The sequence below is a fragment of the Peromyscus leucopus genome, chromosome 4, assembly GCF_004664715.2.
Source record: "Peromyscus leucopus breed LL Stock chromosome 4, UCI_PerLeu_2.1, whole genome shotgun sequence".
NCBI lineage: Eukaryota > Metazoa > Chordata > Mammalia > Rodentia > Cricetidae > Peromyscus > Peromyscus leucopus.
This window is the reverse complement of record NC_051066.1, coordinates 2961774-2978175: the sequence shown is the minus strand read 5'-3', so window position 1 is coordinate 2978175 and position 16402 is coordinate 2961774. Positions and strand designations below refer to the sequence as shown.

Sequence of the window (16402 nt, the reverse complement as noted above, 5' to 3'; positions counted from 1 at the left end):
TTACACAAATATTTACTTTTATTGTTAAAAACTAAGTGTTGTGATGAAGTATTGGGTATGAAAACTGGATTTCAGGAAATGTGACATAGTTGGAAGAAGGGGCCATTGACCCTGTGCTCTGACAGACAGATGCTTAAGTCATCTAAAGAAAAACGATGGCAGAGAGACAAGGGGAGACCATTCCAAGCATATTTAATGATTTAAAAAAATGTTTTATTGTTCCGGGTAGGGGTTTGGGGGGTGGAGGATGGTGGGGTGGCGCATGCCTTTAATTCCAGTACTTGGAAGGCAGAGGCAGGTGGATCTCTGTGAGTTCAAGGACAGCCTGGTCTACAGAGACAGTTCCAGGACAGCCAGGGCTGTTACACAGAGAAACCTTGTCTTGAAAAACAACAACAAAAATGTATGTCTATGGGTGTTTTGCTTACATGCATATATGTGCCTAGTGCTTGTGGAGGCCAGAATAGGGTGTTGAATTTCCTATATAGATGGTTGTGAGCCACCATGTGGTGCTGAGAATCAAACCCAGATCCTGTGTTAGAACAGCCAGTGTTCTTAACCTCTGAGCCATCTCTCCAGCCCTCTTAATAGCATATTTGAAAACTCAGGAATGGGAGAAGCTCATGAGGAAATGGAAGATCAGTTTATTTTGTAAAATGTGTGTGGTAATCAAATACAATAAAATGGGAAAAGTATTTTATACACAAGGTCGTGTTCAAACATATTAGAAATGTATGTTGCGTATCAATACACAGCTGATTGGAAGGGGTTACTGGGACAGTGGACAAGCTAGGATATAGGTTCATAAGTGTATGAAACTCTTTTTTTTTTTTTTTTTTTGGTTTTTCAAGACAGGGTTTCTCTGTGTAGCTTTGTGCCTTTCCTGGAACTCACTTGGTAGCCCAGGCTGGCCTCGAACTCACAGAGATCCGCCTGCCTCTGCCTCCCAAGTGCTGGGATTAAAGGCGTGCGCCACCACCGCCCGGCTGAAACTCTTATAGAGTAAACAAAAAATGTTATTAAAATATTAGTTATCTGGGGGCTGGAGAGATGATTCCGTGGTTAAGAACACTGGCTGTTTTTCCGGAAGACCTGAGTTCAGTTCCCAGCACCCACATGGCAGCTCACAACTGTCTGTCAAGGGGATCTGGCACCTTCACACAGACATACATGCAGGCAAAACATCAAGGCACATAAGATAAAATAAAACATAAAATAAAAATAAATAAGTTATTATTAAAAATATTAGTTATTTAAAGTGAGAAAAGATGTGGAAGTTGTTGCTGAGAAAGACTAACCTACTCAAGGTTACACATGTAGTAAGTAGGGAAACATTCTATTGTGAGTAAATTAATGTTATTGGAACATACTTAAACTCTTCATAAGTTTCTTCTTCACTTTCAATGCTTCATATACTGACCTGAGAGTTCATGTTCCTAAGGTAGAGACCTAACAGATTGGTTTATTGAACTTCACTGTGAAATTCCCCGGCTTCTGTGCAGTTGAAACGTATGCCTCAAGCATTCCAGCGATGTGGTGTATTTATAGAAGTGTCTTCCGGTTCACATGTGTTGGGCCTGCTTTTTGGTGCTGGATTTTCTGTCAAAGGTTGTTTATTTCTAACCCATTTTAGTTTGCTGTGGCTTTGTAGATTGGTATTATGACCCACAACAGGAACTCCAGGAAACCTGTCACACACACTGCAGCCAGATTGAGACCCTGCCAACTAAAAAAACCCAAACTGCACATTATTATGCAGCCATATTTGGATATAAATGTGAGTAGGTAGAAACTTAGATTTAGAAATGTCAACTCAAAGCCAAACTTTTGTGAACAGTTTGGACTATATTCTTGGGCAGTGTCTTAATCTCTCTGGGCCTCAGTTTCAATATCTACAAAGTAGGACTATAATGCTTTATCTGCGGCATTACTCACGGGAATAAATAAACTGATATGAGTGAGCCAGCAGCCCAGGCCTGCGTTTGTGTGGACTTCACGTGCTGATTGCTGATATCCAGCATAACTTGTTAAAATTCCCATCAGGAGAAATGGTTCGCCTTTGCTTTATTCATTCCCTTCCTTTTTTGCTTGTCTTTTTAAGACAAGATCACATCTAGCTTAAGCTAGCCTCGAGTTTGCTGTTTAACTGAGGATGACCTTGAACCCCTATTCCTCCTGTGTACACCTAACTGCTAGGATTATAGGCATTCCTCACCATATGTGGCATTATGTGTTGCTCTTTTTCTTTTCACTAAAAAAAAGTAGTGATGGTAATAATAGTCAACAATAGTCACACTTCTTGAGCAGTTAGCGTGTGCCAGGTACCATGCTGAATGTTTTATACATATTTGGTATTTCATTTTTAAATGAGGCTTATCTTTCTCATTGATAGGGAAAGGATGAATTACCCCAGGCAGATGTATCACATCTGACTGAATATAGGCCACTTTACAGTCCTGACATGAGTGCAGGTGCCCTCATCATATCTGACCCTAGCATGGAAGTCCTTGAAACTGGAGCTGGGATTGGATTTTATGTCTTCATGCTGCAGAATGCCAACTCTTGTTTTCCATAATGCTGCATCACCATTTGAGCAGTTTTTTTTAATGAAATGTGATTTTCAAAGATAGTGCTTTCAGACACTTGATACTAAATTGTTCTTAATTTTTTAGCTAAGTAATAACCAGATTCTTGGCAGAAATTCTTAGTGTTGTATTTGTTGACTAGGACTGTGTTCTGTCTGAGGAAGCAATAGCATCTTTGTATGGTCAAAGACCTCAGAAGTGTGTAGAACTTGTGTTAACTCAATGGATGTTGGCGTTTCCTAGTTCTAGACCGTGGAAGACCTCAAACCTCAATCATGCTTCAGACTCAAATTAAAGTGCATTCTAATTGGTAATCAGTGCATAAGGAACCAAAGAAAATTTTAATTAAATGCTGCCATGTAAATTCTCTAGTCATTTTATGCCTATTAAAATGTTTTTCTTACTTAAAGTCCTCTTCTGGTACTCTGCCCTTCCTCTTTAAGCTTTATCAAGATTTTGTGCTTTTGCTCATATAAAGCTTAATTAGCATCATCACAGATTTAGGCTGCTGCACATTTGCTTAATAGGCATTTAAATGCACTGAAAGAACTCCACAGACAGGGTGGGTCACTTAAGTCTGAGCTTCAGTTTTTTCATCCTGTGAAATGAGGATAATAGTTCTTCCTGAGTCTGTTGGGAGGCGGCTTAGAGTTAAGTATGTGAAATGTCAAGTTCATGGCCCAGTTAGAGGAATTGCTTGGTAGTTGGTGTGGATTAGTTTTGAAAGTTGCTGTGGGCTTTCTTTTACTGGAATCTTTTGTCTTTCTCTTTTTAGTGGCTGTTTCTGTGGATTCTCTCCCATCATGGCCTTGGGAGTATACTGCTTCCGCCGGCTACACCCTGCCTTTTGCACTTACCTTGCTACTTTGACCAGACCTATTTCAGAAGTTTCCATGAAACCTGTGCATGGAAGACAACATGACCACAGGCAGTACTTAGCCTACCCAGCCGTGCCAGTTCGCCAGTTTGCAACCAAGAAAGCAAAAGGTAGGTGATCTCCTTCCCCTCTCAGTCCTTTCTTACATTTGCAGAGATCTCAGAGATGTTCAGAGTCCTTCCTGATGTCTCAGAAGTTCACATGCAGACTGTGTTGGAACCCAGGGCTTGTTTGGTTACCATTACACCTCATTTATTTTCTTGGTGGCTCAGAAAATGCCTCATTTATTTTATTTAGATGCAGAACTAGAGGTAAAAGTATCAAGCCTGCTGGAGTGCTTATGGCAGGGATCAGCATACACTCATTCTTTAGGAAGATTCGGATTGGGGGTATAATTAAAGCCAGAAGGGTTTTGGGTGACAGGGCATTAAAACTACGAGTTAGATGGATGATCTTAATGGCTTATGTCATCCAAGAATGAGATTTTGATGTACCGCAGGTCTTTGCTTAAATGCCACTTCCTCCAGGATGCCTTCCTTGGCCTGAGACTGGGTCAGATTCCCTGTTACATGCACTCATGTACACTGTTACTTAACTTTTGACACTCTTAGAACTGAAGTAATTAATTAATCAGTTGTAAAATTGATTATTGTTTGTTAGCTGCCTGCTATGTTGGGTCTGATGAAGATCAGTGTCTTTGTGGTGTAGCACTCTCCAGGGCTGGTATATATACTGTATTTTCAGAAACTTGGATGAATGGATGACAGAGAGTGATCAGGCAGACCCCCTGTTTGGGGTGGGGTCAGGTGGTCTGCTGTTGAGGATGGTGCTAGAATGTGCTCCTAAGTCTTTCCTTTTCTGCTTTCACACAGATCTGCTTTTGTTGAAAGGAGGATTAACGTGCTTCTGAAATAAAATTAACTCTTAGAAGACTTATCTTGTTAAGTTCAGATGTGATTTGTATCTTATTTTTGAGATTTTCTAATCCAATCCTTACCATTATTCATTGGAAACAATTATAATTTTCCAGTGAAGAAATCCTTACAATTGTCTAATGAATACAGGTTTTAACATGTTGCAAATACAGAAGCCAGGGTCTAGTTGTTTGGAAAAGAATTGCTCATGGTTGCCTCCAGATAGAGGAAGGACAGGGAAGCTGGCGATTCTGACACCGTGGCATCACAGTCTTCTAGATGCTCAGAATGGCCTGCAAGTGGCATCTTCATCTTTTTTGGCTGCTCCTCTAAGAGTCTGCTCTTTTCATTCTCTTAGATCCCTTGGAGTCTTTCTACAATAGGGATACTATCCCTTACTGTTTGTGTTACCAGGGTGTTATGTCTGTGAATGTGGTCATTTTCAGTTTTTTTTACTCTTTGTATCTTTTTCAAGAACGCTTTTCTATCCCAAGGTAATTTATTTCTGAATGTGGTGTGAATTAATAATTTTAACTGAAAAGCTGGCTGTGGTGGCCCACACTTGTAATCCCAGTGCTTGAGAGGCTGAGGCAGGAGGATTCCTGACAGTTGAACATAATCCTGGGCTACATAGTGAATTCCAGGGCACCCTGGTCTGCAAATTGAGACTTTATCTCAAAAACAGAAACTAAAGCTCAGTTTAGGTTTCTTTTTCACACAGGCCATGAGCTGTGTTGCCAGCACTTTGTCATCCAGTTGGTGCTAATTCCTGGTTGTTCTGTTGACCTGCTGTTTCCTCACTAAGTTGCCCTTACGTCCGGAACCAGTCATAAAGCCTTGTGTGCACTGCTGCAGATTTTTACATGTCACACACTCTTTTTTTCTTGCCTTTTTCCTCTTCTATGTGAAATTTATAGTCACAAACCAACATTTTCTAGAAAATGATATCATTATTGTATCATTTTATGATATACTCATAATTATTTTGAGGTATAACATATACAGAAAAGTATATTCCTACATTGTTAAGTGGTTGGCACAGTGGAGTTTTAGAAAGTGCACACAACCTTGTATCCATCTTCCAGATCAAGAAATAAAATATAGGGGACTGGAGAGATGGCTTTGCAGCTAAGAGTACTGGCTGCTCTTCCAGAGGACTGGGGTTTTTTCCCAGCATCAGCATGGTGGCTCACAACCGTCTGTAACTATAATTCTAGAGGACTCAAGACCCTCTTCTGGTTTGCCTGGGCACTCGGCCCACCTGTAGTGCACAGACATACATGCAGGTAGATACTTATACACATAAAATAATAAAATTAAATTAAAAGAAATAAAATGTAGCATGCCATGGTGTCACTTGGGAGTCAGAGACTGGAGGTTCACTGTAAGTTTAAGGCTAGCATGGGCTGTGTAACAAATTCTAGGTGAGCCACACTTACATAACAGCAACCACAAAATAACAAGCAAACAAAAAAACAGAAACAAAAGATATTAAAAAAAAAAAAGAAAAGAAGAAAACATCCCATATTCTAGAAGCTTCGGCAGGAGATTGATTTTAACACCATAGATTAGTTTCATCCTTTTTGAACTTGATGTTTGGCTTTGTGGGGTAACAGATTTCTTGTGAGCTATTTGCATGTTGTACCTGCAACAATTGCTGTGTGCTTTAATTTTTTTATAGTGTCCCAGATGTGCCGCTGTAGTTTATGTCTCTATCCTGTAATGGCATCTGGGTCACTTAGAATTTGGAGTTAAACTAGCAGTATCATTACAATATAAACATTCTTGTACATGTGTTTTGGTGCATATGCATTCACATACATCCCCATTTCCCTGCAATTACCCTCCACTGGACTGCCTGGGAACTCTAATTTAAGTAAGTGAGATTGGTGATAATGGGCATCCGTTTTTATTCTTGACTTTAGAGAGAACACTTCTTATATGTTGATGAAAAGAATGTTTCCTTTATATTTTTGAAGTCTCTTTTAGGTAAATGTATCTAATCCTTGAGCTGTTTAAAAGACACCAACTTCTAATCAAATGATACATATGGTCATTGAGGTGGTCCTACCTTCCGACCCTTTAGTTTTTGCAGGACTGGGAATTGAACTCAGGGCCTGGCATGGGCTAAGCATGTACTCTATTCTATGCCAATCCCCAGTACTCCCCTGCCTTGAATCTATTAATAGAATAACTCAACATCAAAAGCTTTTCTTGTGTTAAATCATTTTTGCATTTTTGATAAATGCCCTGCTTGTTTTTGATAATTTGTATATATCTTGCTTGATACATAATCTGTGTATTCATTGCTGGACTTATCAAGCTTGTATATGGGATTAAGTGTTAGGCTTTTTAGTCTGTGTTTGCGTGTGTAAGATTAGGCTGAATGTAATTCCACATACTGAAGGGCTTGACTCTTGCTGCCTTTATTAGGTCTTGTTGTTGACATTAGCCTCATGGTGTGAGATGAATGCATCATACCGCTTGTAATAGGATGTAGTAGGATGGTTAAAGTTCCTTGTCTCCTAGGTAGAACCTGCCTGTAAGTCATCTGGATTTGGAAAGTGTATATAAACTTGAAATTAGAGATCCAGTCTCTTTAATAGTTATGAGACTGCTTATATTTTCTATTTCAGAATTTTTTTTATGTCTTCAAAGCTGTTGGTCTAAAATTGCACCTTAATAGCCTCTTAAGATTAAAAGTTTTCAGCACTTGGGAGGTAGAGGTAGGGGGACCAGGCCAGCTTGGTCTACAGAGCAAGTTCCAGAATAGCCAGCGCTACACAGAGAAACCCTGCCTTGAAAAACAGAACACAAAACAAAAGATTAAAATTTTTACTGTTTTGATAACTCTTATATGTTCTCTTTTTCTTAGCATCTTTCATATCATCATTTTACCAGAAGTTTATCAGTGTTACAAGCTTTAAAAAAAAAAAATCTTTATTTGTTTTTGTTTTTCGAAATAGGGTTTCTCTGTATAGTCCTGGCTGTTCTTGAACTCACTCTGTAGACCAGGCTGGCTTCGAACTCACAGAGATCTGCCTACTCCTGCTTCCCAAGGCATGTGCCACCATCGACTGGCTAAAAAAATCTTTTAATGTTGTGAGTCTCTTATTTTGTTGATAATAATATTTTTTGTATTTTCTACTTACTCTTTTTGGGACAAGGTCTCAACATGTAACTCTGGATGCCCTGGAACTCATGTGTAGGTCAAGCTGGCCTTGAATTCAAAGATATCATAGCTTCCTGAGTGATGGGCTTAAAGGTAGTCTGTACTTAGGATCACATTTTCCATTCACTTAACTTTTTATTTCCTTTGCTTATCAGTTACCAAGAAAAGTGTGTGTTAAAATCTCCTGGTGTGAGTGTAGATTGAACAGTTTCCCCTTTTTAATTTTGAGGCTACCTTATGGCTATATATTTAAGCCCAGAATCGTTATATATCTTCTGATATTATTTTGAAGTAGCCCTCATTTCTAATAGTACATTGTCTTTAAATGCTTTACTTGCCGTTAATATAATAAACCCAACTTTATTTTCATTAGTACTTTTCAGGCCTATAAAATTTTCCCTATCCATTAAACCTGTGATTTCATATATTTATAAATTTTCTTGTATATTCTATATGGTTAAGTTAAAGTCTCACTGAGAACCTTGAACTTTTAGCTAGTCATTTTGGTTCATTTCTGTTTATCCTATTTGTTGAGTATTTACATTTTAATCTTGTTTTGTACTTTTTTGTGGCTTTCTTAACTTTTTCTTCCTTTCTATTAAGTTAATCAGATTTCTTTATTCCTTTTTCATCTCTGCTGATTTGCAAGCTGTGTGTATACCATCTGTCTTTACTTGGATAGTAAAAACTTTTTTTTTAAACCTTTTCATAGAAATAAGCTACACTTGCTAATTTTTACAAATTGAAATCACCAATGTAGCCAAGACTCCCCTTTCCCCTCAATCAAGAACTGGTATTGGGGGAGGGGGAGGCTCATGCCTATAATCTAGCCCTCAGGAGGCTGAAACAGACAGACAGGCATACATAGCAAGATATTGTTTCAGAAACCAGAGGCTGGGGTGTAGCTCTGTGGTGGAACACTCAAGTCCTGGATCTGAATATTTTCAGCACATCAGAAGTCCCTTTTTATCCACATCTAGTGAGTGCCACCCTCTCCCTGTGCCCCCTCCCAGGTGACTGTTATTCAGATGTCTGATGGCATGGATTGGTTTTTGTCTGTTACACTGTTCTAATATGGGGCTTTTTTACTGTAGTATGTATTTTGTGTCTTGCCTCTTTGTTCAACGTATAATTTTAATCCTGTGTGGATAAATCTGTCTTTTCTCTCCATCTTTTAAAATGATCTATATGTCTTTGATTTTTTTATTTACAATTTGTCTAGATATGGATTTGCTTCTGTTGTCCTGCTTGTAATCAGTTTTTCTGAATTGACATCTTTTTATCAGTTCCAAAAATTCTAAGCCCTTAGCTTGTTTGCTCCAAAGCAGTGGGATCTTCAAGCAGAGTGGTGACCCGACAAACCTTTGGAAAAGTTACTTTGCTTCTTGTTTGCTGGTTACTTGGGGCAAAATATTTCAATGGCCTGCATCTTAAGTTCTTATTTTCCTACCTAAGAACTATCTTGGAAATTAAATGGAAGAGCGCATTTGAAATTGCAAATTAGGATGTGAAACACAGATAGTGTAGAGTCAAGTCAATAATAAACATTGCTGAATGGATTTTAATGTTTTATTAAATGTTTAGTGAATAAGCATCATAGTCTTCATTACTCAGATACTATTTATTTCCATCTTTCTTCTCCTTTCTCACCCCCCATGTAGAAATACAAGAGTATTTGTGTCATATGTACATTTCAGAATGTGTGTAAAAAACCCCTCATGGTTTAGACATGAAATCAGATTCCATCCGTCTTCCAGCACTGTTGATTTACTAGAATAGAAGCCAGTATGCTGTGGTGGGTAGGATTAATGTCTCTGCAGTTCATTTTGTCTAGAGCAGCCATACAATGCTGAGCATAACCTTTTCTTAGGATGCATTTGAAACTGAATTAATATATTTCCTTTCTCTCAATTAGATTTGTGGAAATTGTCTTATGAAAAGTTCATGGGCTTAAAATTAGACAGATCTGGGACCAATCTTGACTTGACCATTTCCTGACCTGTGACATTAGGCAAGTCACTTTACCTTTCTTGTCTTCCATTTTTTTTTCTGAAAAAATAAGGTATTAATTTACTCCTGGATTCCCTAGTATATGTAGAACACTCTTTTGGGTGTGTAAGTGACTTTGTATTACTGGAGCAGCCTTATAATACACATTTTATTTGTCCCAGTACTCAAAGATAGAGTAACTTGCACAATGTCCTAAAGCCAGCATGCACTACAGCAGGTGTAACCCAGAGTGTCTAATCATAAAGCCTTTGCCCTTGCTAATGACTAAGGCTTTAGCACAGACCTGGGAGCTAGCCAATACTTAGTAGATGTGAGCACTTGTGTAGGGCAGGGATGTGTTTATAAACTTCTAATGTTTGGCATTTTGCCCTGTACACAGTAGGCACTTAAAGAAAAAAGTCAGTGCTTATTATTTCTGTGTATGCGTCTACTCCTCTGCTCACTGTTCGCTTTTCAGCTAAAGGGAAAGGACAGCCCCAGACCAGAGTGAACATTAACACAGCCTTGGTTGAGGACATAATCAACTTGGAAGAGGTGGATGAAGAAATGAAATCTGTGATGGAAGCACTCAAGGATAATTTCAATAAGACTCTCAACATAAGGACTGCACCAGGTTAGTGGCTAAACCGATGTTTCAGGGAGTGTTATAGTAGAAAAGAGCATGGGCCTGTCACCCTATCAGTCCCAGCTTTGGCATGACTGACTGGTGTTTATGAGCAGTTATTTTTCTGTAACTGAGGAGTTGCCTTGTCCAATTCCTGCTGTGTGGCTTTGGGGCTGTAGAATGTGAGTGAGTTAACTGTGTCATGGTTCTGGTATCCATTGTCCATTAAGCAACTGACTCCTGTGGAGTAGCATTGTGCTTGGTCCACAGAGAACTAGCATAGCAGTGAACAAAACCTGTCATGATCAGTGCTTGTGGAATTATACTCTCAAAAAGTGGTTCTCTTGTGGATACAATAAGCATATGTGGGTTTCTAGACTCACAGTTCTATGTCCTTTAGTTTGCTTTTTCTAGTTTGTCCTATTTGGCAGTTCTTATCCTACACTGAAAACCAAATTCTGCAGACTTGCCCACCTGAGGCCTTTCTGTGCCCATGAGCTTGACCAGGAAGATTCCGATTCTGTTTAGGTTAATAGCTTCCTGAAAGTGGCTTTTCTAAGTGGGAAATGTCAGAACTGTCTAGGAGAACTGTTTGCAGATGTGATGGAGAAGTGGGTTGTCAGCTAATGGTGCAAGTGGGCAGGAAAAATCCAATTGCTGTTAAATTGGCCTTCTGCAAATTGTCATCATCCTATAGTTAGTCCTGGGACCCCTCTGAAGGTGTCTGCGGCAGCTTCAGCCCCTCCCACTCATGTTTTGATTGGGGAAGTTTGTAAGGAAAATAGAAGATATTTTATGAACTTGCTTGTGAAAAGTACTCAGTTCATTCTAAAAATGATCAGAACCACGTTGAGTTCAGAGATGCGATCTGGCGTGAGACTAGAAGGCAGTTCCTGGCATTTGTTAACCTTTGTGCTGGAGTGTTTCTGCCTTTGCTGACAGTAAAGCGTGCCATTCAGTCTTTCGCAACTGTTTATTTTAAGCTTGCTTATTATTTTAGGTATGAAACTGATAAAGTGCTCTGTCTCCCCTGTGCTTTCTGCCTGTTAACATTCTGCAGCCGAAACCAGAGAGCAGCTTGAGAGAAGCCCAGGGAGAAACGTGATACTTAAAATGAGCCGGCCAGTTCCACTCTTGTTGAACTTAAGATGATGATGGGCTCGGAAGGAGGGTGGGAGTGTAATTTGTTAACTGTTAACCTCTGAGAAAATGAGGGGCAGGAGGGAGCTTGAGGGAGATTCCCACTGGGGACAGATTGCGGGGAAAGGGCTTGATGCATTATGTCGATAAGGATTGAGGGTTGGAGCCACCACAACTGCACACTGAGATGCCCATGTGGGGACTTCTGGGGCAGAGGCTCTTACAGCCAGTCAGGGAGGCTGGCCTAAGACCCTCCTTCAGCGGACCTCCCCTTAGAATCTCCTCTTTCCTTCTTTTCCTTAGGTTAAGTCTGTGTATGTTCTGTGTAGAATTTGAGGCTGTGAAGAAACTGGGCAAAACAAGCCAAGCTTAGCCCGTGTCCTCTGCTAGACTGCCTCTTCCGTATCGTCTCTCTGCTACCTGACTGGCAGTGCTTTCCTCTTCACTCCTCTGTCTTGCGTGTGTCTCAGAAACAGCGGATTCTGTCAACGCTTGCCTGAGATTCAGGCTTGTTCTTTTCTTCTTGCTGCTTCCCCTTTGTCCTTCGTCCATCCATTTGTTTACCACAGTAGTACTGAGCACTTACTTCGTACCACTTTCTTTAATAGGTATGGACATGGAGAGGGAAGATCTGGTTCCTAATGTCCAGGAACTTAGAACCTCATATGGAAGGGCAGACAAGTGAACCAATGTGTATAAAACCACATAACAGCAGAACAGTGAAGACAAGGCTTTGGAGACGGTTGTGCCTGGACTTGGATTTAAGTTCTATTATTAAGAGCAGTTGTGATGTTGGGTAGTTCATTCTGTTTACCTCAGTTTCCTCATCTGTAAAATGATGGTGGTAATAATCACCTTATAAGAGAATAAAAGCAAGTAATATTAAAAAGCATTAGCACTGGAGCTTTGCTTATAGAACATAGTAACTTAAGGCTGCTGCCATTATTGTTGGAAGCATCCTTAGGATGCTTGAGGATTTGTAAGAGTCAGACAAGGCTCCTGAGATTAGACACCACTACAGTGAGACTTTAAAGAGGGAACATGAGTTATCCCAGTAAAGAAGTATATTCTCACATAGTAGACTACATAGTGAGTTGCAGGCCAGCCAAAGCTACACAGTGAAACCTGTTTTAAAATAAAATAAAATAAAAAGCATTGAGGAGAAAATAAGTTATATACTAGAATTTTACAGGGATTGCCCTACCTCATCTTACCAAATGCTAGGATTATGAGAATGAGTCAGTAGACCCAGCTTCAAATAGGATTTATTCAAGGAATGTTGAGAAAAATTATAAATGAATCTAAAATACTATGATAAGTGATTATAGTTATTTTGTTTTGTTTGTTTGTTTTTTGTTTTTTGAAACAGAGTTTCTCTGTGTAGCCCTGGCTGTCCTGGAACTCACTCTGTAGACCAGGCTGGCCTTGAACTCAGAGATCTGCCTGCCTCTGCCTCCTGAGTGCTAGGATTAAAGGCGTGCGCAATTAACACCCAGCTGCTTTGTAATTCTTAAAGTAGACATCTATACTTTCTTAGTTAAGTTTATTCTTGTTTTTAAGCTATGGTGAATTAAATAACTTTTATAATTTCAAGAAAAGAGAAGTATATTCCTAATAGAAGGGAAATTACATGCAAGGATATTCGTTTGATTAAAATACAAAAATTCTAAAAAAAATAGTAACAGCACTAATGGGTTGTAGCTATAAATGCTTTTGAGTCTAATCCTCCTAAAAGCCTGTTAAGTATAGTTTTGGTCTCATTTAAAGATCAAGAAGTAGAGGCCCAGAAGGCGCTTAGACTCTGGAAGCAGTGAGTTGGTATTTGAATGATTTTAAAATCATGGCGACTTTTTAATCATTATACTCCTATACTTTCTGTAGGTTAAAGCCAGTGGTGTCCACAACTGTCTGTCATGATGACACTGAATCTAGTTGAGTACTTCAAATCAGATCTTTGGAACATCTTACAGCATATTGCCAGAATAGTTTCAGTTTATTTGAAAGATACCTGAGCCATCCATGAGTGGTTTCTACTGTGAGTGACAAGGGTTTTCTGCTAGTTTCATTTGTATAGGAAATCAGGGATTTAGAAGAATTTCCCATTGAGAATTGTGGGCTTATTTATCTTTTTTGACTTCGGAAAAAATTGCCTAGGATTTTATAGGTGTGGAAAAAGATCCAGGGTAACAGTGATATAAACACACACACACACACACACACACACACACACACACACACACACACAATGTGTACTTGCTTCTGAAAGGTGGGTCCCCAGTACCAAAGGCAAGGGTGACATAAGGAAGTTGTTCTAAACTGGCTGTGTGCTAGAATTGTGTGGTGAATTAAAAACATTACAGCAGAATCAGGATCTCTGGGGGGTGCAAGAGTACAGGCTGAAGCCCTGATGATTCTGTGCTCAGATCTGTGTAGAGAAGGGAAGAACTTTGTCTGAAATCAGACTTGAGCACACTTGAGTTTGACTTAGGGCTCTTGATTGTTTTTTCGCTTGTTAACTCTGATCTTGGTCCATTTATCTTCCTCGAGTCTCATTTTCTCCTCTGAAGTGATGGTAATAGTCACAGCATTACAGGGTGGGATGGTGGTGAGAACTAAGGGGCAGGAGGAGGTGACTTGTCAGTGCTTATTCTTTGGTATGTTATGTAGTTTGCCATTTTTGTTTAGCTGTAGTCATCACATAATTTAAAAAAAGCAGCTACTTTTTTTTTTTTTTTTTTTTTTTTTTGGTTTTTCGAGACAGGGTTTCTGTGTAGCTTTGCGCCTTTCCTGGAACTCACTTGGTAGACCAGGCTGGCCTCGAACTCACAGAGATCCGCCTGCCTCTGCCTCCCGAGTGCTGGGATTAAAGGCGTGCGCCACCACCACCCGGCAAGCTACTTTTTTTAAAAAGCTGAGTTGGAAACCAAGGTACACAGAGAGAGGCAAGTGATGTCTTTCTTAGTGGTTTTCTAGCTAGTGAGTGGCAGTTACTGAAAGGAGGTCAGTGCTTTTCAGTGTCAGCTCTGTGCTGGATAGTTTATTCTACCAACTTCACACAGCTAAAGTTATCTGAGAGGGGAGCCTCAATTGAGAAGATGCCTCCACAAGATCAGGATGTAGGCAAGCCTGTGGGCATTTTTTAAATTAGTGATTGATGGGGGAGGGCCCAGCCCATTGTGGGCAATCCCATTCCTGGGCTGGTGGTCCTGGGTTCTATAAGAAAGCAAGCCAGTAAGCAGCACCCCTCCATGGCCTTTGCACCAGCTCCTGCCTCCAGGTTCCTACCCTGCTTGAGTTCCTGTCCTGGCTTCCTTCAGATGATCTGTCCTGTATCACAGGGAAGGCTTTAAGTCCAGGTAGACCAGAATGGTTACTTATCCTGGTTCTAGCAAGGAATTCCAATGTGGCTCATTGCATACTCTATCCACTGACTGAAACTGCTCCTATGAACAGCTTTGCCACTTTGGTAAGGGAGTCCTGTATGCTTTTTGAATCAGAATTAGATTAAGAGGTACGGGCTTCTAAGGTCTTTTAGAATTCTAAACCTTACTGTTTTTTTCTTTAGGATCCCTTGATCATATTACTGTGGTAACTGCTGATGGGAAACTTGCTCTGAATCACATTGGCCAGATCTCCATGAAGTCACCGCAGTTGATTTTGGTGAATATGGCCAGTTTCCCAGAGGTAAGGTGTTTTATTGAATTGGTCTGTCTTCAGTTTCTTTTGGATAACAGAGGTTTAATCAGGTCAGAAAGGAAATGTTCCCTTTAGTTTGGAAAGAAATTTATTAAAGAAAATATAGGACAAGAAAAGTCTCTTATGTCTAAATTTTTTTTTAATGATTTATCTTTATTTAATGTACATTGGTATTTTTGCCTGCATGTATGTCTGTATGATGGCGTCAGATCTGGAACTAGAGTTACAGACAGTTGTGAGCTGCTATGTGGGTGCTGGGAATTGAACCGGGGTCCCTTGGAAGAGCAGCCAGTGCTCTTAACCACTGAGCTATCTCTCCAGCCCCTCTCTTAATTTTTTATCTGTTAAATTCAAATGTATAGTGTGACCAAGTAAGTGATTTGAAAAACAATAATGGAGAGGAAGTGATTGGCTTTGGGGCAGTGTAAGGGTTTGATAACCTGGTGTCTCAGTTACTTTTTTATTGCCATGATAAAACACCATGACCAGGGCAACTTATAAAAGAAAGCATTTAGTTTAATTATCTGTGATCATGATAGAGGGGAGCATGGCAGCAGGTATGCATGGAACTGGAGCATGGTAAAGAATGGTAAGAGTTTTTGAAACCTCAAAACTGACCCCCAGTGATGCACCTCCTCCAGCAAGGCCACACATCCTAATCCTTCCCAAACAGTTCCACCAAACGGAGACCAAGCATTCAAATATGTGAGCCTAGGGGGACATTCTCATTCAAACCAGCATACCTGGAAGCCATGTGGTCTATCTCTGGGGCACCTCTGCCTAGTTCTTGCTGATAATTGCCAGGCAGAAATATAGGCCTGGTATTAATATTAACAGATGCTCCAGTTTTTATTTCCAAAAGAAACCAGTAACCACGAATTTTGTACGAAGTATTTTTGCTCTCTAAATGTTTTGGCCTAATTTACTTTTCTCCTTTTAAACTGTGGACATCCAGGAGGGCTGGCATGTGTCTGTATCTCAGATCTTGGGAGGCACAGGCAGTAAAATCAGGAATTCAAAGCTATCCTAGGCTACACGAGACAGCCTCAAAACAAACAAAAAAACCTTGAGACAAATAAAACATTTTAATGGGCCAGATATGTCCTGAGGGCCGCCATTTTGTGACTTCTGTATTAGAATTTGGAGAAGAACCTCCAGGAACTCACCTTCCTCTAGACTAGACAGAACAACATAAGCAGTGCTGGCGTTCGAGACTGGAAGATGAGTAGCATTTAACCTTGAGGCTGTATGGTTTTAACTGTAGTTGAGAAACCTAGAGAACCTGAACTCCAGTCCTCTCTCTGCCTTGTCATTTGGCAAGTTACTTCCTCGCTGGCCTCCATTCCCTCACCTTGTTCTGGTCTCTGTCTCAGTAGTTTTGTTACTGGCAGGCTGTGTTTTGGA

At 40.0% G+C, this 16402-nt stretch overlaps 1 protein-coding gene across 3 annotated transcripts in view; it reads left to right on the top strand.

The window, feature by feature from the left end:
- Positions 1 to 16402, top strand: part of Mrrf (mitochondrial ribosome recycling factor) — a 61255-nt gene that overhangs the window by 3044 nt on the left and 41809 nt on the right. For 2 of the 3 annotated variants that reach the window (XM_037204477.1, XM_028886120.2), the window contains exons 2-4: positions 3361 to 3572; positions 10016 to 10171; positions 14868 to 14986. In XM_037204477.1, coding sequence (XP_037060372.1) covers positions 3361 to 3572; positions 10016 to 10171; positions 14868 to 14986 — 487 coding nt within the window. The remainder of the gene's footprint in view (positions 1 to 3360; positions 3573 to 10015; positions 10172 to 14867; positions 14987 to 16402) is intronic. The other variant, XM_028886121.2, reaches the window with a different exon arrangement.